The sequence below is a fragment of the Choloepus didactylus genome, chromosome 21, assembly GCF_015220235.1.
Source record: "Choloepus didactylus isolate mChoDid1 chromosome 21, mChoDid1.pri, whole genome shotgun sequence".
Classification (NCBI taxonomy): domain Eukaryota; kingdom Metazoa; phylum Chordata; class Mammalia; order Pilosa; family Megalonychidae; genus Choloepus; species Choloepus didactylus.
This window is the reverse complement of record NC_051327.1, coordinates 22,687,359-22,710,066: the sequence shown is the minus strand read 5'-3', so window position 1 is coordinate 22,710,066 and position 22,708 is coordinate 22,687,359. Positions and strand designations below refer to the sequence as shown.

At 45.9% G+C, this 22,708-nt stretch overlaps 1 protein-coding gene across 5 annotated transcripts in view; it reads right to left on the bottom strand.

Annotated features, from left to right (window-relative positions):
* RNF216 (ring finger protein 216) overlaps window positions 1-22,708 on the bottom strand; it is a 185,566-nt gene that overhangs the window by 68,401 nt on the left and 94,457 nt on the right. For all 5 annotated transcript variants that reach the window (XM_037815392.1, XM_037815395.1, XM_037815394.1 and 2 more), the window contains exon 13: window positions 22,185-22,263. In XM_037815392.1, the coding sequence (XP_037671320.1) occupies window positions 22,185-22,263 (79 nt within the window). The remainder of the gene's footprint in view (window positions 1-22,184; window positions 22,264-22,708) is intronic.

Below are 22,708 nucleotides of genomic sequence, written 5' to 3'. Positions count from 1 at the left end.
CTCAGGGTCCTCACCTGGTAAAACAAGGTACTGACGGCACATCTTTTCCAGGGATCCTACGGGAATTGGGAACAATCTGTAAAGGGCTCGGCACAAGCACACAGCACACTGCAGGCCTGTCATGATTCATACAGTTATTACTGGGGGAGATGGGGTGGTGGTAGTCCCATCTGGGTCTGTGGATAAAACCCTTTTACGATCACTGTCTACAATCTGGTGACACTAGCCCTATCACAGAGAAGAGACAACCAGAAACAGCCCGAGACAACCAAGAGACATGGATTTTTCAGCTTATATATTGGTTGGAGATGGCACAGCTTTTGTCAAAGGAAAAATGGTAACACTATGATATGACAAGTTACTTACAGTGAGAAAGCAATACATGGCCAAGTTAAGGATTAGATAAAGATAAAAGCAGACAGTGGTGTGTGAAGAACAAGGGAGCAGAAAAGCAATTCAGTTTGGCCAGTATTTGGCGCTGATTTGTGGAGGATGAACATGTGTGTCCATTAGCTGGGCCTTTCTGAGTCTCTGCCTTGAAAAAAGAAAAAATCTTGAGGTTCAAAACCTGCTGTCAGTTTTGTTATCCCCAATCCAGGCCTTCTGCGGGAAGCACACACCTGCTGGGCTTGGCCTGAGGACACTGCAGTGCTCCCAGGGTTTTCTGGAAAGCTTCTACAGAGTCCCTGGCCCCTGGCTGCTGAGAAAAGCGAGGGGACGGAACTTTACTGGTCACATCAACACTCAGGCTTGTGCTCCCAGGCAGTGTCTTTTCAAGGCACCTCACACACAGGAAGGACAAAGACAGTGTTTCCTTTTTCTTTTATTGAACTCTCTCCTCTAGCAAAACAAATGATGTGCCTCACTCTTCCCCAAGGAGAATAAAGGAGAGGCCAGTGGAACACTGTCTCTCCAAGCAGGAAAAGGGTGCTCAGGAGCACTTGGTGGGGCAGGTGGGCTGCTCCTTCACAACCAGGGGGCTTCAGGCTGCCCAGCCTGGCACTGGATTTGAGCCACTGATCATTAAACGACCTCGGGGACCTGTTTTTGCAGGGCGCCAGTAGGACGGTGGTGAGAGCAGCCCAGGGTTCTTGCTGTTGGTGAGTCGCACGCTGGATGAAGCCAGCTGCTGCTGCCATGCTTCTGCTCACTGCAACTCTGCCTCTCCCTCCCGGGAAGCCAGACGTCTGCAGAAAGGGTGGTGAGCCTTCAGCTCCTGGGCTCAGGGCTGTAGGAAGAGGGAGAAACAACTCCAGAGCACCATCCACTGCAGATGTGTGGACTCCGAGGGACTCCTCTTGCTGTGGCAGCCAGAGATGGGAAGGAATACAGTGAGCTTTAACAAAGCATCTCTTCATCTTTGCCTCCACGTGCTCCTTGGGCTCCTCCAACTAGGATTTATATGGATAAATGCCAACATTTATGTTGGGAGATGGGGACTCCCACTGGCCCCTTTTGGGGCCCAAGCTCCCCCGTGGGCCTCTGCCTATTCCTCCTTTCCAGACAGGGCACCAGGACCTCAGGACTGGGGTGTGGGAGAGGTGTTCTCAGTCTGGGGAAAAGCACGGCTATCAAGATGTTCTGATACCTTATTTTCCGGGAAGCCAAGGAAAGCACATTAAACATTACAACCTTGATGGACAAGATGAGCTTCATAAAGGCAAATGACAGCACTTTTTCCTCTTTCCACCCAAAACTGGGAAGATAAAATGATGAGCTAAAAATGAGATGGGAGGGGATGGAGAGGGAAAAGAAGTAAAAAGCCAAAATATGAACTTGACTGAAGTCACAGTTCAGCCCTTCTCTCCCTACTTGCATCCAGATCGGCTGGAAAAGTCCATCTTAGGAGTAATAAATCAAATTAATCTTGGAAGAAGAGCTTTAAATATTCAAAGCCCCATTAATCCTGATGCTTTGTAATTAAATTTGGCTATTAACAGGACTCAGAAAAAAGCAAAACACTTTCAAAATGTGAATTCTCTACATCAGTAGCATTATAACACATTTGTAACTATGGAAAAGGGTTGAAAACTAAAAAAACTCAGTGACTCACACACTGTAAAAATATGGCAGAAAGAATGTAGATACGATCTCAGTGCACACGCGTCTGGATAAACATCTTCACTCCCACTCCTCACGTAACTGAGCCAATGGCCCCTGCTCTCGGCCTTCCGCGTGCTGACGGCAGCCTGCATGCATGCTGCAGAAGCCCTCTGCTTCTCCTGGGCTGGGATCTTTTTTTTTTTCTATTTCCTTGTTAAAATACACAACTTTCTGTCAATCTTCCAGGTTTAACCATCTCTATGATAACCAACCATCAGGGAGACCGGTCACCCCAGCATACCGTGTGCCGGGAGGGAGGGCAGGCGCTCCTCCACTTTGCAAGCCTTGCAAAGCCGCCGGGAATGCTGCTCACTGCTGCCACGCAGTCTCCGGGCAGCTCCCAACTCTCAACTCTTGGCAAAGGGCCCCCACCGTTCCTCAGCTGCTCCTCATGACTGCCCCGAGAAGGGCCGGAGCAAGAATCAGCAGGCCCCTTCTTCTGTGAGGCAACTGAGTAAACGATTTCCCGACGGTTACAGAGTAATTAGTTAGGAGTCGGAATGATTTCAGCTTTCCAAGTGCTACTGGTCCAACCACCAGTACCTTCAGGAAAGGCAGCCACAATGTCAGCCAAATCACCTACGGCGCGTTCCAATGATTTGTCTGAGTGGTTTGGTTCTGTCAGAATTGAATTACCATTTCTTTAAAAATACGTGAGCTGGATTTGGAAAAGTTGCAAACAGGTTTCAAAAGTAGTGATATTTGTGGTGACGGAATTTGAATTTTACCTGAAGAAGCTCTCCGAAGAGCAGAGCAGAAACCCCGGTTATTCCAATTGGACTTAATGTCATGGTCAATTGAATGTTATGTGTCAGAAACACCTGGTTCAAAGTCAAAACCTAGAAATTAAGGGGAAGTGGAGTTTCTGAGAGACCAAAGCGAGCGTTCATGTACATCTAACTCTTGGACAAAGATACTGTGGAAGGGCTGTCCCTCTGACACTTGGGGACCTAGCCGACACCCGAAGTTTCTTCCAGGCCCAGAAGTTTGAGAAGCTCCTCTGACCCCTGCAAGATTCTGAGTAAGAAGATCTCATTCCAGCCCAGTGACATCATTCCAGAGAAAACCAAGGCAGAGAAATCAAATACCCCCAAATGAAGAGGAAATCAAGATCAACAGAAACACTAGTCTTCACTCACTTATCTTCTCCCATAGGACAATCCACCCACGTGCACAAAGACCTAAAGATTAAAGGCACTGTCAAAGAGTTCTACGAACATCCTCTCCTCCTCCCATCCTCAGACGACCCAGGGGGACGGGCAGCAGTCACCATGCCCATCCCACAGTCACTAAGAGACAGAGGGCTCTCCTGGGTTATGGAGGTCATGCCCAGAATCTCACTGCCATACAGCAACTAACACCGATCACACACTTTCCTCTGCTTTCCAGCAGGAAAAAACAGCTGTTCTGAGAATATTCTTGTGTTTGACAGAAGGTATTAGCTTTGGAAATGCAAGTAAAGAAGTAACTGCAGCAGGAAATAAACACTGGAGGATTAAATACATCTCACGAACAAAGTCTTTCAGTTCTATATATTGATTCTGTTCCCTAACTGGGAAAACCTTAAAAAGTTATTTTAGCATCAACGTTTTTGCCTAGGGAATTTCACTTACTTCTACACAATTACAAATGGAGATGCCGGCACAACTCGAGGTCTAACCCAGATGGAGCATTTCAGCTCACATGCAGAAGATGGAATTTTCCCACCAGTTGTAGATCTGAACTCACGAAGCTCTGCCAAGCTTTCCTGGAATAGTCACAAGAGCATTCAAAAGAAGATTTCCTGCTTTAAGGCCCCGAATCCTGCAGCTGGTCACTCAGGACACCAGACTTCTATTCTTGCTGTTAAAAGCACAGAATTGTGTAAAATAGAAAGGCCCTTTTTTTCAATTACTTTTATATTGCAATAAAAGTTAAAGACTATACAAAGTACAGGAAGACAATAAATGAAGCCAGGGTGAAACAATATATGACATGACACACACACATATCCAGAAACCATGAGAAAGAGTTGGGGACTATCAGCTGGCTCATTCCCAATAGACGGAATGTCAGGGAGGCAAGTGTTCAGCTAGAACCTCAGACCTCTATCCCAAAGTTTTAAAATTTTTATTTTTAAAATTTCTGTTGATACTGGTAGAAGAAAAAAAAAACACATACATGCTAAGAAATCCAAAAAGGTATAAATGAAGAGTGGAAGTTCCTCTCTGGTCTCCAACCTTCCTTTAGAAGGCAACTAATGTTAGCAGTTTGTGTTCCTTTCAGGAAAAAAAAAAAAAAAAGCATGCATTCAATAGATACATCTTTTAATTTTATACAAAAAGAAGCAGAAGGATCACACTATATACTTTACTTAACTTTTTCCACTTGACAATGTATTTCTCGGAGCTATTTCCCATCAGTACTTATAGATCTATCTCATTTTCTTGGAATAGGTTACACAAGATTTTGTTGGTGACTCCTTTTAGCCCTGGGCAATTCTCAGTTATCCATTTCACTTTCTTTTTGACAAAAGGGATACTTTTGGCAAAGCATGATACAGGCTCTGAAATGATGGTAAGAGTTCATATTGCTGTGCAGAACACTGGGCTCTTTAAAATAACATTTAAGAGATCATGAACTCAAATATTGACTGAATAAGTGAGCAGAAAAGAGAGACTTTCAAAGAACTGAATAAAGGAAATCATCTTTCTCCTCCAGTGGATCTGAGAAGTGTGGGGGTATACATAATTCTGCTGTGGTTTTCTCCCTGTGAAACAGCAGGCCGTCAGTCATGTAAAAGAGGAATACCCAGCACACAGCACTCAAATCAGTACCACATTTTCTGACGTGGGAAGTCCACAAGCAATGGAGATGCAAGAGGGCCCAGGCCCAGCTGCCAGGCCGAGGGTTGCGGCCTCTCCCTCGCGAAGAGCTTCCCCCTCCCACAGAAGCCCGCGTGGACATTTTGTTGGTGTGCGACACATGGGAGAAGTCACAGGGTCTACTTTCAGTTTTGAGAACGATGACTTACCCTGACAGTCACTCAACTACGGCCACATCTGTAGTATTAAAAAGAAAAAAGAAAAAAAGGAGAAAGGCACAGCATCTCCAGACCAGGGCTCCTGGAAACCCCCATCCCAATACTCCTCCGGTAAAGTGATCAACAACTTCTCACTTCCATGAGGTTGGTTTTCTTTTCAAGCAAATTGTAAGCTTTGTGTTCTCTCCAGGTAGCCTTTCCTGCTGTTCAACAAGTAAAAACGTTATTTTGAAGTAGTTTTCCTTTTCTTCTGGACTTTGCACAAGTAAAATGTCTAAAACATGAGGAATCTCAAGTTTTAGGGTTATAATACAAAGATAGTAAAGTTGAATAAAATATTTTAGATATGCAGACTTCACCAGAGTGCACAGGTAAACCACGTTTGCAGAGTCCAACTGCGTTATGTTCCATTTACATCTTTAAAGTCCTTTTTTACTTCTTGTTCTTCTAGAAGATGTGGTCAGAGCTCCTCAGAAGCTGGGTGAGCTGCTGACTAGTGATTACTGGTTTTGGTTTCCCACATAGCATTAAAGGCCTGGGATCTAGCGCCTGCTCCAGCAGAATGCCCTTCTCCTCCCCAAAGGGTACACCACTTGCACTGTGTGATGACGTGCTGCTGCCCCTAGCAGCTGCTCACAGAAATAACCACACCAGCTTATACTGCTGCATCGCAGCATATGCACGTGTCTTTCACATTTATTTGCAGTCACTTAACAACCCTACGCAGTAGGCAGCGCTGGTACCGCTGTCTCCGTTCCACACAAGAAGAATGTTCAGAAAGGTGTCGGGCAATGCCCATGGCTGGTCTGAAGCAGAACTTAGATTATTCTGATGATTCTCTCTTCAAACCAGCAAACTCTAAGGTTCATACTGACTGACATTTTGTAAATCAGGTTAAGTTCATGTGCATATTATGTCAAGGTAACTCTTGACCTGCCAGGTTTACATCTTCTGGTAATTCACAAGTACATGTGTGCATATATAAAATCTACATATTTGACATGGGATGGGAATTTGGGGGCCAGAGGGGACTAACTTATAGATGAGTAAACAAAAAAAATTACCGTAACGTATATCCAAATAAAATTGCCCATTTTAACCACTTTCAAGTAAACAGTTCAGTGGCATTAATTACACTCACAATGTTTTGCTACCATCACCATCACCTGATACCAACACTTTTCCATCACCCCAAACAGAATCTCTGTCCCACCTAAACACTAACTTGCCATTCCCCACCCCCTGTCCCTGGTGACCTGCAATCTACTTTCTGACTCTATGAATTTGCATATTCTATTTATTTCATAGAAGTCAAATCATAAAATATCTCTCCTTTTATGTCTGCCTTTTTTTGCTTAATGTACCGTCAAGTTTCCTCCATGTTGCAGCATGATCAGTACTTCACTCCTTTTTTACTGCTGTATTATATTCCATCATGTGGACAGATCATATTTTGTCTGTCCATTTATCTGCAGTTGGACACTTGGATTGTTTCTACCTTCCGGCAACTGTGAACAAGCAAGCATGAACACTGGCATACAGATGTCTGAGTCCCTGCTTTCAATTATTTTGGGTATATACCTACTTCTCTACCATTTTTTCTGCAGTCCTCTTTTGGGCTCACACATCAGCACAACAGTTTTGTTTGCAAAAGGGCTGTTCTGCCAGACAAGAATTCTGTGATGTTCTCAAGTTTTGACAAAAATGAATCCCTTTCTTCAGCCATGTTTATGGACAGCAAGCCTGGAGCAACTAATGTGACGAGCTCCTCCTCTCCTGCCAAAAGGGGGGTCGGTGGTGCCTGCCTGTGATAAAGGGGAGACAACCTGCCTCCACGCTGAACCGACAGAACGCACACACCATGCAAGGCTGCCAGGCGGAGCGCTTTCCGGCTCCACGCTGCCTCCCGGCCCGCGCTCCTCTGTCTCCCTACTGCTCTGTTGAAGCAGCAACCAGCAGTGTGGGTGCCCTAGCTGCACTGCTCCAATCCCATCAATAATGCACGAGCAGGAGCAGGATGAATGTGAACGCACAACAGAGGCTTCAAGGTTAAAAGCAGTAATGGAGAGAGCTGGGGTGGGGGGACAGGTGGTGCCGGGGTAGAAGAGGAAGAGAGAATGACTATGTGTGCAGTAGCAGTGGAGAAGAGTTTTAAGTCTATTCTTTAAAGTACCTGCCTTCCTTTTGGGGACAATCTGTATGACAAAGAACAACTTCTTGGTGTCCTTGAGTAAATGAAGCACAGCTTTATTCTGCAGTGGACACATCTCTGGCCACCTGGCGAGGAGCACACCAGCACTAACTGCAGCACCGGAGGGTTACTGATGTATGAAATTGAGGTCAGAGGAAATGACTCCAGTATCTTCCAGACAAATTTTCGATGGTTTAAATGGCTTCTCTTATAAGACGTATTGCCTGCTTGCCTCAGCAGAATTGGTGCCATCCTACTTAGTGCTTTACAGCTAAAGTCAAGACGAGCAGCACAGAGCAGGCTCTGGGTTTGGCAGCCAGGCATTTCTTCTTTAGTGGAAGACACAGAAGACTCTGTATTATTACAATTGTTTTCTCATCTCTGCAAATCCCCATATTTGTGTTTCCAAGGCGCGGTTTGAAAAGGAACACTTTCCCACATTCCTACAAAGAGCTTTGTAGACAAATGGAATGATAGCAAATAAGCCTCCAAATTAGGCCGGGAAAAGGATTAGCATGGCTGTTTGGAAAATATTTGCTTGGGAGATGGGGGCTATAACCCAAGGACGATGGCCATTCACGAATTCCTTAGCTTATGTCTACATTTCTTTCCAGGCAGAGAAGGATCTGCTATTATACCTTTTACCTCTGCCTCACATAACAAAAGTGAACTATTTTATGTACTAAGAAAGTAACAACTTTATCTGCTGGTTTCACAACCAAAAGCAGGCACAACAATGCTTGGATGAATCAGAACCCACTCTTACTTGTTATTCAGAAATAATCTCTGTGGGAAAAGGAAGCAGCTAGAAGCAGCCTTGAAGCATTATTATTAAAAAAACATACTGACTACCCCGAGCCCTGCCCTGGGTGCGCAGCTCTTGGATTGGCCATGTGCACCTGGCTGTGCCAGCACATGTGCTGTGCACGGGGCTGTCCAAACAAGGTCGGGAAGAAGAGCAGATCTGCCGAGTTCCAGTTCTTTCCATTTACCACAAAACCCCTCGTCACATCCACAAACTTAAGGCAAGGCACTTCTTTTCAGGGTGGTAAAGGTTCCCATAAGGAACTAGGAGAAATGAGTATGAGTTTTTAAAATTACGTTTCTGCTTTCCTTTAAGTTCTCTTGCAATAAAAAAATAAAATCCTTTTGCTCTGAAAGTTCGGAGAGATGACTGGGTTGATGAGAACAGGTGTCACGTTTTCAATTGGGTAAGTACCACATGCCCACTCCTCCTGCTCCCTGCTCCCCTCCCACCCTCAGTGGTCCTCCCCAGATGCAATTCACTGCCCCCAATTTTTTATCTGTCCCTCCAAATATATTTTGTGTGTATGTCAGCATATATAATACCCCCCCCCTGCCCATTTAAACCCAAATGGGAGCAGGCTGTACCTGCTGTTCTGCATCTTGCTTTCTTTGCGTACTATTTCGTGATGACAGTTCCATGTTATGAGTACAACTGGAGCCATGCCATTCTTTTTAACGCTATGGTGTATGCCAGGACCGCTAAGTTTTGAAAATAAAATTTTATTGGGACACAGCATGTTCATCTGTTCACGTACTATCTAGGGCTACTTTTGGGCTACAAAGGCAGAGCTGAATAGTTGCGACAAGACCGCGTGGCCTGCCAAACCTGTAGTATTTATTATCTTGCTATCTACAGAAAAAGTCTGCTGAGCCCTGGTGTACACCACTGTATGGATGTACCAAATGTTTTCAACCTGTTCCCTGTTGAAGGACATATAAGTTGAAAATGAGTGCTCTTAAGAATAAAATTCAACTCCTTAAATGTTGAAGGGCATTAAGAAGGATGAGGAAGGAAAGAGCAGGAACTAGCTGGGAAGGAGAGAGCACGAAGAAGCCAGACTTAAAGGAGGAACTTCAGAGTGCGTTACACCCCCAAAAATATGACTTCCTCTTTCTAAAGGAAGTAAGAGGCGAACTGTGGGTCTTTTGATACTCTCTGTGTTTGTGTTTTTCTAAAGTTAGGCAAGACCGCCTGAAGCATACTGTGCCCAAATTAGGAAGCAAGCAGGCTGATGTCTCTAAGCCGGTCACCACATGGCCAAGACACCCAGGCAAGCGTTAGACAGTGACAGATGGTAAGGGGGACTCTCGGTTCAAGAAGGAAATGCTATTTGTTTGAGAAATCAGTCTTAAAAAAATGACACTTAGTAATAACTAATAATCAATAAGACAAAATTTACTTGCTGTTGCAAACAAAATCAAGGGCTTCCAGGGTTTCAGCAAAAAACGAATGTGTGAGGCGCACAACTGAACTCTTTCAGGCAGCGTCCTGCTCATCCCAAGGGCAGTGAGGTCTTGAGAGGTACCAAATATATCAAGTTAGCTCTCCACTAGATTAAAATATTCACTTTTATATTAAAGGAAAAAAGAATTTAGAAGGATCTTGACCAAAAAAAAAAGTGTTTGGTAAAATTTTCATTTTAAGATTGTCTACTCAATCACTTTATCTGCCAGAATGCTCAGGTTTTAAACTAGTCTTACAGTTTCAAAACAAGGTCTAGATATGTGATACTTTAATAATTCATAATGAGCTTGTTTCAATTTCTACTCAATGATATTCTCCTTCAGGAACGACTTCTGAGTTAACTTTTGATTCAGAGCCAATGAGCTCAGAATCTATTCTGACCACCAGGACAATCTGGGTAATAAGATTTAACCTTGAAAATCTTTGCTTTCCTTCCAAATGTCCAAATCAGCAATATTCTTGGACACAATTTTTATTCCCTTAGGAATGTGCTCAGCTCAGCTCCAGCATCCACTATGCAACTGGATGTGCAGTCAGAGTTAAGGTGGGTTCAGACAACAAGTTGTTCCCTTTGGGAAGACTTCCAAGGAAGCCAGGAAGAAAGTGGGAGGTATGCAGGCCCAGGGCCACCCCAGAGAGCACACTCTACCTGGGCACTGGCAGTTCCCACAGAGAAGGCAGGTTCCGGGCCGAGAGTCTGCTGGCAGCTGTTCTCTGACAGCGGGCTCCAGCTAGAACTCAAAGCCAGGTGACAACACTCCCTTGGCCACTGCCTACTTTGGGTTGGTTTGGTACTCCGGTACTCTGCCAGGTGGCACGGGGCAGGAATTTTGCAGTCACCGTCTCCAAAGTGCTCGAAATGTTGTCAGGACAGCCAAGTGTTTGCTTTTTCCCTATTTCTGTGTTGATTTTAAACATTTATTTATAATCACCTAAAGGACCCACGGATTTTCCAGGTAACATGACAGAGACTATATCCTTTCCAAAAGACCCTGGTTATCTGCATATAAACCCATCAGTTCAGAATTGAGTTTATACCAGTCAGGGTTTCTGTGGCTTACCTTTAACTGCAGTCGAAATGTACAGTAATGTTATCGCTGGGGGTAGGTACATGTTAGTTATCCCTGAAACCAAAGTCCATATATGGGCAAAAGACTGAAGTGAAATGATTTCCTCAAGCTGTATGAACCTGGCACTTAACTTCTCTGAGTTCTTTCTTCAGCTGCGAAAAGGAAGGTGCCTGGGTTATAATGGTTATATGATTTCCTGGGTCCCCCTTTGTAAACCTAACATCTACAATTACAAATCAAGATAACCAAATGCCAATAATATGTAATCACCTGCAGGCTCAGTGCAGTTCCTTGTAGCGGGGTTTGCTCTAGACACCCACGTGCTCACTAGCAGAATACCAGATGGAAAGGATATCCAAGCCTGTTCTGGCTTCATGATCCCCAGTTTGACAGCCTGGCAGAGAGTCCTCGTGGCTTCCCACCATCCTCTCCTCCTGATGCTGCTGCCCGGAGCCCAGGCGAGAGCAGGCAACGTGGGCTCAGGCAAGCACTACCTCACACACTGCGGCGAGCTCTGCTCTCCCTCTTCACCCTCTGCTTCCTCCCTGCAGCACAGAAGGCGCCACAGCTATAGACAAGTTTCGTTGCCCTTTTATGGTAGAAAAATGAATCGCTTGCCCAGCAGTGAAGCTGAGAGAGATGACAGAACGGAAAGTTGTCATTTGTTGTGGTTCTGGCAGCAACATAATAACCCCCCAGCCACCCCTGGATGGATGGGCGTACACCAGGCACTCACTGAGGGAAAAGCGTAAACTTCAGCCAAACGGTTCCCAGATGCCTCCCTCCTTGGCCCCGCCTGCAAACTGATGTTTATTTCCGGGCAGGGTCAATGCTTCTTTTCATGGAAACACACTTTTTATAAAACAAGGGGTAAAAATGGGGCCGCAGGTGTTCTGCTGTAAGACCTAAGCTGAGGTGTCCCAGCAAATGCTGTTCCGGCTGGAACGCGCCCACGGGACAGACGACCCTCCTGCCCGACAGGCGGGCTGGACCCGGGCAGGCAGGCGGACACCAGAAGGGAGGGGCTGCAGCCTTCTCCCTTTCTCCTGCAAGGCACCGAGGGACAGAAAGCAGCCAGACAAATACACTCCCTGAGAAAACACTCACATATCCTTGGCCCTTGGGGTAATAAACAACAGTTAGTACCAGGGGGCCTTTAAATTGTTTGCATTTCTGTCAGGAGGCCCAGGGAAAAAAGGCAGGCCTCCCAACAGCTGCGAAAGCATGTTGCAAAAGGAAAATTAAGCAATTCTCTGTATGCACATCAGAGTTAGGGAAATTAAGCTTATCTGAGTGAGAAAAATTAGTTTATCTGGCATACTTTCAGCTGGAAAACCAGTCTTCTGAAACGAGTGGGAAAAAGCATGTGATGGATACATGGTTTCCTCCACATTTAAGGCACCCAAAGCCCATCTTCAAAATACTCGGGTGGTGGAAGTGTAGCGGAGCAGCACTGCCCAACGACAGTGTGTCCCTCACCCCACACAAGCCCTCTGAGGCCGCCAGCGCCGCGAGGAGAGGCAGCACACGGCGGCAGCCTCCTGGACATCCGGGCCCAAGACTGGCCGCTTCCCTCCCCTAGCATCTCTCCTTGGTCCCCCAGCGTCCCCCTTGGAGCTGCGGCCTCTCCCCTCCCCCAACCAAGCCAGCCTCAGAAGACCGGTTTCTCCAGGTCAGTGGAATCCCACCAGGCCTTCTGGAGAACGGGGAAGAGAATCACACAAATCCTTCAGCACTAAGAACAGGCTTTGGGACTGGAGGATCTGTTAACTGAGGAATAGAGGAGCAGTGTGCGTTCCGAAGTCTGGGGTCACCAGGGTTAAGAAACAATCAGCTATGATAATTCATTTGCCAAGATGTGCAATTCCCCCAGTATTCTGCGCCAGAGCCCTCCCTACCTCCTGCTCCCTCTTTCATTGCACTGCAAGATCCACCTTCCTTCCCTAAAGAAGCGTTTTGATCAAATCAGCATTTTGATCAAACTGTCCCTGTGTTAAACCTTCAACAGGTCCCTGGGGTCTCTGGAATAAAACTCACCCTCCATGTTCTGCTTTGCAAAGCCCCCTAAAACCTGTCTTTCTGGTCCTGTTTCCTCTGGCCCTAGTGACATCTGTCTACTAGCTGACCCTCCATACAGCTGTGTGCCATGTACACCCAGGCCCTGGAGGGCTAGTCTCCCCATCTCCACCTACTATGATCGGGCTAAGGCACTTCTTTCATGAAGTATTTCCTGGCCGTGCCAAACCAAAGTGACTCTCCCCTCCTCCCATTCCCTATGCAGTGTGTGAGTCTGCCCCCAAGCCCGCAGTTAGGACTGTGGCTGTCCTGTTTGCATTTCTCCTGGCAGAGCAACGCTTGGTAACCATCTACTGAACGAAAGAATGAATGAATGCCCAAATCCCAACCAAAGCAGAATGTCCCACCTGTCTCTGCAAGTCCATGCTGAGGGAGAAGGTATGAACATGATTAGGACAGAGGAAAAGAAATTGCCGGGCAGGTAAGGGGCAAGACCCTTGTTGGCTCCTTCTATGCTAAGGTAAGGCAAAAGGTTTTTATGAAGAGTTAGGGGAAGGCAGAATAGTCAAAGCCACGGTGACAGAGGTGTTAGGAAGCAAGCGTACTTGTCTGGAGAAAGGATACTTGCTGGGAAAAGAAAACGTTAGGTCAGAGTGGGCACAGGCCTTGAGGGTGAAAAGGAGGTTTATTACAGGAGGTAAGAGGGCCTGGGAGCCAAGTAGGTCCGAGTAACTCAGAGGAGAAGCAGCAGCAGAGGAGGGCTTTTAGCAGCAAGTCTGAAGGAAGAGGGGAGAGAAAGACAAAAGGACAAGATTCAGTTAAAGAGAAGAAAAAAACTGTGATATAGCTCAGTCTCTTCGGGTAAAATTCGGCATCAGCTCCTCAGACGTAGGGAGCTTTTGAAACTTAAAATGCTTTCATATGAACTTCAGATGGGACACACAACTGAAAAGTGCTTTTATGAGGTTTTAGGGATTTGATCTGAGATATTCTCTTAGCTTGCTTCTTTTTGAAAACCAAATGTCAAGGCCTGTTAAACCTCCGATTTCCTATAAATCAGGTTGGAAGGACACTCGAAAGATCATCTGGTCTCTCTTCTGGCCCTGAGGCCGGACTGCACGCCGCTATCCCAGAGAAAGGAGAGGCTTTCGTCGGCTGTACCAGGGGTTCTGGGGTAGGGGCCCCTTTCACTGGCTCAACGTGGTAGCGATTCATCTCTGATTCATCACGGGTAGGTTAAGTCTGCTTTCTCAGCGAGGCTGGAAAACACCAGCTCACCACCATTCACAAGGAAGAATCCAGTGCAAACAGAGAAACTCACACGTAAGAAGCCTTCCCTTCTCAGGATGAATAATCCTTCACTCTTCCTGATGATATTTTCCCACTATGTACAAGTTTTCTCATCTCTTAACAAAGTGACCAATCCAGGAAATAGAATATCTGAGTAAGGGTCCTAAGAGGGATGTACCCTCAAGGCAGCAAAGCAAAGTAGTTGAGACAGAGAATGAGAGAGGGCAAGAGAGACTGTGTATGTGTGGCTCTGGAGTCAGGCAGAGCTAGACTCTATTCTGTAGTGGTTTTGTTCTTAATCTGTATGTTATACAAAATTTTAAACACATACAAAAGTAGTCAGAATAATATAATGAGCCTTGTGCACCCATCGTTCACAACCAAATAATCATCAACTCACGGCCAAGCTTAGCATATCTATACCCTACCTACTCTCCCATCTCCCCTCCTCCAGTATAATTTGGAAGCAAATCCAAGGTTACAAAACATCTCGTTTGTAAATACTTCAGTTCGTATCTCCAAGATAGATAAGGACTCTTGAGAACACCACACCATACCAAAATCTCACCTAAAAATACAGAAATACAGAATTCCCTATGTTGTCAGTTACTAGTTGCATGACTTTGAGCAGATGAGAAGTATAAAACCCTTAGTATACTTGTCGAAAACCCAGTAAGTATTATATCAGCAGGTACCCTACAATTCAACCTGTTTTAACTCGCAATTTGAGAAAATCCTTGCTAGATTTACTGTGATTATAAAACCAGGCTGAGATAGAACTGCTCACTAACATTTGTTCTGTCCCTTACCCCTGACTTTAGCAGACGCGGTTTTGTCCCCTACACTGGTCTGAGCTACCAAGGTTACTCTGATTCCATCTTCTTAAGGGACATTAGCATGTGGTGCAGACAGAGAGCACACAACTGTTGTCCAGCTTCACAAGAGATGACAGGCTGGCTGCTCAGTCTCACACGCTGGCCATGAAGGGCAGTAGGGTGTCCCAGGTCTGAACAGGGCACCCACCACCAAAACAGACACACATTTTCTAACTATGGTCCATGAAAAGGGCATATGGCCACCGGGGGCTGAGCAGTCGACAGAGGTCCCTCTTATTCTCTGTATCTCTGTCTCAAAGTCAGGGAAGAACACTCAAGAGTAAAAGGCCATTTACATTTACAGAACTGGAAAATAACCTTGAATTCAACAGGAAACACCAGCAATGCCAGCCCACTGCAGCCCCGGTCCACGCTCTGCTCTGACCATGCTCGGTGCTCCAATCACGCCTTTTGCTCCCCTCCCCTTCCCCGCACCCCTCCTTTCTGACACCAACACCCACGCGGACGGAGGGTGCTTTCATGCTTGTGTTATCACCATAGCAACAATCTCTCTTCTACCTGGAAGGCTGGAAACCCTGCAGTGCTCTGTGCTGAGAATGCAGAGAGGGGACACTACTGCTCTGCACATCAACACACACACATGTGACTCACACACATGCACACACACATACAACCACACTCTCCTTTCTCAAGGACATCACAATGAGAATCATAAAACAAATTATGATGCTGACACCTGGTAACACACAATTAGTGTAGAGAGAAAAAGGGAGGTAAATCACTCGTCATAAAAAGACATTTTGTAGATAGACATCAATTCTTAAGTCTAAACACTTTAAATCAAAATGTATCTCTCCTTTTATGAGGCCACAGGCCCAGAAAAATGCCATTAATTATTTTAGCAAAACATATAGAGGCACTAAACAAATGGTGTGTGGTTTCCAGAAAAGAGGTACTCAAGGCTCATCATTTCCCCAGTTAGTCTGCAATGGGTCCGACAAGCGACAGCTAACTGGTGGCCACAAAAACCAAGAAAAAGGGTCAGCATTTCTATTTTAATAAAGGGCTCACACAACCCTCTGCTAATCCTCTCCCCCTCCCCTGAGAGACTTCTGTAAGTACCATAAACAGCTTATTTTAAGTAGAGACCCAAACCAAAACCAACAAAACAAGAGACAAGAAGTTGGTCTGTCTTTCCGTTGGATCAGAAAACCAGGCAGCAGCATCGTCCTCCAGGCCTGCCCAGGGTGCGGGCCGGGAGGGCTGGCGTGAAGGTCAAAAAACATTACAAATGAGTCATGGAGACAAACCATGGATTTTTATCTTTACTTTGTGACTAATTCTGAGTTCTCCAGCAAAATGTACTCTCATTTTGTTTCTAGACCCTCCCTATACTCATGCTCTTTGAAACTGTTCCCTGAGATTCTTCATCTGTCCAGGGAGGGATGAGACAACAATGAGAAATGAGAGAGGAGGGGATGCAGCAGTGAGAGGAAAGACCCCCTGAGGCAGGCTGTCCCACCTCACTCTCCCCAGGTGGATGGGTCGTTCTCTGATTTGAGCAATGTGGGCTAAACTGACAGTTGTCATTTCTTAAGGTGTTTTTAGTGAAAGATTTAACTTCAAAAACCTATCCCCTTTATAGTGTGGCATTTTGGGGAGCCAGGACACCAAGTGTTTTTGAGTATACAATCTGAACAACGAAGGTAAAGGACAACCCTCCTAACGGGATGTCCCACCGCCTCGGGGACGCCATGTGCCTGCGTGGCAGACTTCCCACAGCCGGAAGGAGTTCTGCCTGTCGCCACCCGAGCTGCGCTGCACCGTCCCCTCTTCAGCACGTGTCCATCCTCCTCGAGTGAGCAGCTACTGTTCACTGGCAGGACGGGCCAGGCACCAGACTAAGCACTTCACCCCGTATGCCACTTATGTTCCACAAAAGCTCAAAGAAGTTGCGGCTCAAGGTGATGAAGTGTTTAGGACACAAAGCCAGGAAGCGGGAGCGCTGGAATTCCAGCACAATGCGGTCCAGCATCCAAACCCCTGGTCACAACCACCAAGCTATGCTGTTGCCCTAGCTGCAATACAGGCGAGAGCCATGTACTTCTTTCATATTTAAAGCACATGGTGGGCCCAGGGCAAGGCAGCAGTGCACACTCACATGACTGTCTTCAAAAGAACTTACAGAAAACTCACTAACAAAGCTGAGCAAAAGCACTTGTCCTGAGCAGAGCTGACCAAGAACAACGAAGGTTCACTCTGCGCTGAAGAGGAAACTCCGTGGTTCGTTTCCTGGGAAGGCAGCAACATTTTAACTGTTGAGAGAAGCTTCACTTGGGGTGAGAACGTGGGATGGCTTTTGGGGGGCAAGGCCGTGCAATGCCTATTTCCTGGGGTTAGGGAGGGTGGCAGCCACCAGCCAAGGCCACAGGTCTCTGCCCTGTGTTCTGAGTGACCGTCTTGGATCTGGGACCTGGCCTGGCAGATGCGCCCTTCACCTGCCCTTCAAGTTGGCAGCGGCCCCTCTGAGGCTTCTGAGGGGCAACATCTGAGGGACAGAGCACGAAGGGCAGTGCCGCCCCTGCCCATACCCACTTCTCAGTCCCCTAGCCCTCCCCTCTCTTCTCAACAGACCTGGGCAGGGCAAGAGATGGTGGCTGTTGTTATTAGCATTCAAAGCCCAACATAAATGGACAGAGTGGATGTAACAGAGGAATAAAAACTATTTCTGTAGGGCTGAGGAGAAACCAGAATAAAATATTCATGTTGACATTTTAAACTCACGTCTAATTTTACCTTTCCCTACCTTGTGTAGATTTCTATCTCCCTTTTAAATAATCATTGCAAACAATAGCAAACATGGTATCTATTTGGCTTTTATTAGGAAGGCAGGGTGAGAATAAACGTAAGCAATACTTGCCTTTTATGGCTCTTATTCTTCTTAAAAACAAACAAAAAAAAAAACACAAAAAGACACACCCCAAAAGAATCAAGTTCTAAACTCACAGGGTATTAAGACATCAAGCAAGGGAAGTGCATGTGCATGTGGGTGTATAATCATAAACCCAAATCCTTCAAGATCAAGAAGCCTCTGATGAACAGATTTACGACGCCATTTACTACGGGGAATTTTTAAAAGTACTAAATGACAAAAATATTAAGAGAAAAAAAAGAGCTGGATGGAAAGATGTTCCTGCAGGGATGGCCTCTGGAACCACTCTGGCGCTACCTTCCGGGGCAGGGAGGATCCCCTTGGCGCTCTCAGAAACTGGGTTCGCCCTTGCTCTGCCTTTACCATCCCCTGACTTCAAGCGTCAGTGTTGCCTTCCTCAGGGTGCTGTGGGACCAAAAGAGCTGTAGGCTTTGCAAGTCACCCTCCAGGACATGCCCTGAGGGAGGGCCATCACTGCAGCCCTGCTGCTGGAGCCCTCTGGGCTGTGAGGGAAGTGCTCACCTCAAGGGAAGCAGGGGCAGGCCAAACTTCCTAAGGAATTTTACAGGCCACCCTGCTTCTCTGTGGACTTGCATTATGCAGCGCGGAATACCACTCCAGGAAGTAAGCCCTAGTTTGTGGGCTTCAAAGTGTTTTAGTTACCTAGCCATTTGGTTCTTGTCAATGTTACTTCCTGAATAAAGTCTTCCCAGAGAGCAGGAACAGGAGCATGGAGCTTGTTCTTATCTAGATAAACGCAAAGGCCTGTGCTCAGCACAGGAGTCAGCTGACTAGCTGGGCCTCAAATTACAGTGTGGCTAATAAGTGCCAGCTGTCACTTATCACAGCTGGAGCTGCCCTGGCACTGACAGCTGGCACAGAGTCATTGAAATGCCCCTCACGCAGCCACTCAGTTACTGCAGACTGTCACAGATGCCTGTTTTGTCAGCAACAAACCAGCTCAGGGCAGATGTAAATTCTGGTTACGTTTCGGTATTATAGAATCAATAACATCAAATGCTACAAAGGATAGGCTAGGGTCTGGAAAGGGTAGAAAAAGACAAGGGAAGAGCTGGTAGGTGAGAAAGAATAAAAACAAATATGAGTGACATAAGAAAAAGATATATGGCTACACAGCCATATTCACACTCCCAGGCTCCCCACAAAAGACACCAAAGTAGGTTTATTCTGATTAAATTATTCTGATTAAATTCTGAATAATTATTCTGATTAAAGTCTTACCACCAGAGGTCTCTTCTTGACACTTGCTTGAGGGACACTCTTGAACCTTCACCTCATGCCCTGGCTCACTTTCTGAAAAGCTCTACTTAGGGATCTCTGGGTTTATGGAGTAAGGTTATAGTTCTTGAAGGGCAGAAAGAGATTCAACAAGGAATCTCTGACCCTGAGGATAAATCTTCCAGAAGTACCACTTTCAAATCTCCTTTTATCTAAAGCTCTGCAGTCACATACCAAACACATTCAATTCATTCCCCCAAAGCAGCAAGCTGGAAAACAGACTGATGAATTCCTTATCTTAGCACACACAAGGGAGTGTAAAGCCTTGACAAAAGCATTCCCTCCTATCAAGGCAACAAAGACTCGCTCCCTATTTCATCAGAGATGCAGCCTGGTTCTCTTTAGGGATTTCAGGGAATGAGACCAGGCAGCCAAGCCCTCCTCCAGACAACACATTAATATCAACTCCTCCTCGGAGAGCGGAGAGCGACAACTTCCTGGAAACCTAATCGGAGTTTAGGTTACTGGCAAACACACTGCAATAAGGAAGCTGATGCCTTTAGTCTCACATGAGGCAAAATTAGTCTGTGGCTCATTTCTTAAACATTAGGAATCTCTGAGGATTAACGGTTGGTTTAGCCATCTTATGGAAGAGAAGGAATGTCATAAACAGAATTGGCACAAGTGAAAAAGGTAAAAGTATAAACCCTGAGAACACTGACATATTTGATATTAAATTCTGAATGCATGTGGTTTCCGTACTAAGCAGAAAAGTACTTAGTCGATTCTGCTTACAAGACTGTTCTGCTGACGCGCATACTTTAAAAAGAAAGCCCAGGAGAAAAGCAGTCCCCACTCCTCGTGGAGCACCAGTGCCACCTGGTGGCAACTCCTTCCACGGGCTCATCAACACAGAGAGGGCGGCTCCGTTTTAACTGGAAGGACAGGGCAGGGCCTCCTCTGCAATCTTCCTTGCTGACTGGTCTAGCTGCACCAGGCTGCAGCTTCAGGTACCCACAGTGGGCCAAGCACCCCCAGACCCCACCCTAACGACAGAAAGTGAGTCTAGAACGTGAACGTTAACAATCCGCAGGTGAGAATCAAGCTCCCAGGCACACAGCAATTGATAACGCTTTATGATTCCTTCTCTTCATTTCAAAACATTACCAAGTGACATAAGATTTGAATAAATGGAGAGACATACTATGAACTTAGATGGCAGGATTCAACATTTTTAAGGTAATAATCTGATGTGATTTCAATCAAAACGCTAACGGCATCCTTACCCACCAGCACTCCTGAGCTCCTGTGACCGAAGCCCTGCTGAGCTGCCCGCCGGGCTCCTCGCCCTCTGTGCACTCCCGAGGGTCCTCTCCTCTAGCTGCTGCTTATCCTCCAAAATCCTTCTCCAGCCTCAATCCCTCATCGTGTCCCTGGCCCTGGGCACTTAACTGTGTTCACTGAGCATCTACTACCTGCCAGGCAGTAAAAAAAAAATATGCACAGTAGATAGATACCTGCACCCTCCAAACTCAACAGGTCCCAAGCAGAATTTTTGTCTTTCCTGAAACCTTTTTCTATTTTATTTCTGCCCAAACCAGAGAAACCTGTATCATCTTTGACTTTCCCCATCTGCCTCCCCCACCCCGTTTCAGAATATGACGCTCTACTCTTACCTCTGTTAACAGCTTTCAAAGCTGCTCTTTTTCTCCACCCCCCACCCTCCACAGTTAGTTTTGGTTCTCATTACCTGTATCAGTCAGGACACACTAGGTTATGCTGTCGGAAAAAACTCAAACCTCAGTAGCTTACAACACACATTTATTTTTCATCCATGCTGCAAGTCCATTTTGGCAGAGGGAAAAGAGACCCAGTAAACGATAAACTAACTTTTAAAGCTTTTCCTGCAAGTGACCTATCTCATCACATTTCATTGGCCCAAACAAGGTACATGGCCACCTCCAAGTTCAACAGGACATGTATATTCCTCCCACAGGGAGAGAAAGTAGAATATTTGGTGCTTCTCCTGGAAACCTAAGAGTCTCTGGGAAGCTCCTGACATCCCAAGTCCTCAAGACACTCACCTGGACACACTTCAGACCTCAAGTGTGCCCTCGCGCCTGCCTATGACACTCCTCTCTTGCTTTCAAATCGTATATAAGTTCTTTCATTGGCAGACCCTAATTTGGAAGCTTAGAGGAAATGCAGTTCCCAGCTCCTCCATAGCAATTCATGGCGGACCTGTGGAGGGGTGCAGTCACATGCGGTTGACAATAGACACTCCAGCATACCATCTCTCACCTGGCATATTTCAACAGCCAAGCAGAGCTCCCTGACACCACCCCACCCTGGCTCCTCCCGCCTCACCACACCCCCCATCCTCTCCTTCCTTGGCCACTGCCTCTGTGCTCTGTGTGTTCCGGCTCATGCATCACCTTCCCAGACATTGTGAGGCTGGACAACCGTCAGCACACAGAAACATTAGCGGGTCATTACACTTTCTTAGTCCCAGGATGCCAGAGACTGCTGGAACAACTCCTCTATCGATAGCCTGGGGAGGGAGACATCACTTTGAAGAATGCATCCATATTTCACATAGAAATATTAAAAGGTGAAAAACAGTGGGTATTAAATCAAAAGGAATAAAGTTTTAGTCCATCAGTTAACTTTTTCCTTCTTCTCCAATCTCCAACTTCATTTCTTCACTCCTCCACAAAGCAAAGATTCTGCAATAACCAACTGTGGTCAGGCTATTTTAAAGAAATGGATGCCAAAATTCACTAAAAACTCCAAGTAGCTTATCAAAAGTTGACACATTTTAAAGCATTCTTAGTTTACAGTGAAGGAGCACAGTTAAAGACATAAGTATTTGAGCACAGAGCATGGGGGAAAAGCAAGCAAGAAAAATGCTGGCACAATGAAAGAAAAGCAAAACCCTTCACATTTTACATTACAACATCTGCTCTTACACGAGGATGGCCTGAAACAGGGATTTAGAGCTTTGGGACTAGAATTTCACCAGTGGCCCACTTCTCTGTAACCATGTCAACCACCATTCACATAGTACCAATCTTCATTTACTTTCATGAAAAGGAAAGCACTCAAATCCTTCTCATGGGTTGCATGCAGATAAATAGCAGATATTTGGGCCATTAGGGAAGCCAGGAATACAACAACTCAAGGAAACATCCAGAAAAAAAAGTGCCTCCTTACCTTACGGCAGCGAGGATTGGGACAACTGAATCTCTTCACATCACTGTCCAACAGGGCAGGAAAGCTACAGGAGGGGCACCTAGAGTGGAAAGGGTAGAATTAATATTTACTTGAAATATTGAAATCTGATTTGGTTCCATCCATGAGACTGTTAAAATACTAAGATGGGTTTTTCTTAAAATTCAGTTTTATTGAGATATATTTACATATCATACAATCACCTGTATGTACACTCAACTGTTCACAGTACAAGACGGGGTTCTGAGCTGGACAGCCATATGCTTTTTTATTCCTCAGCTGTCATTAACACATGGATTGAGCATCCCTCTTTTGTGCTGGCTCTTACCAGGAAAGGCAGGCACCACGTTAGGACCTGGCTCAGTGCAAAGCCCTTAACAGACATACCCTCTACTTGGTGAGTGCTGCTTGCCCATGGCCCCTTCCTTCCAGCCCAGTGTACAATGGTTGTGCTTATAAGACAAAAGGCTAAGAGATACCGAGGAATGTGGATAAAAATTTGAGCT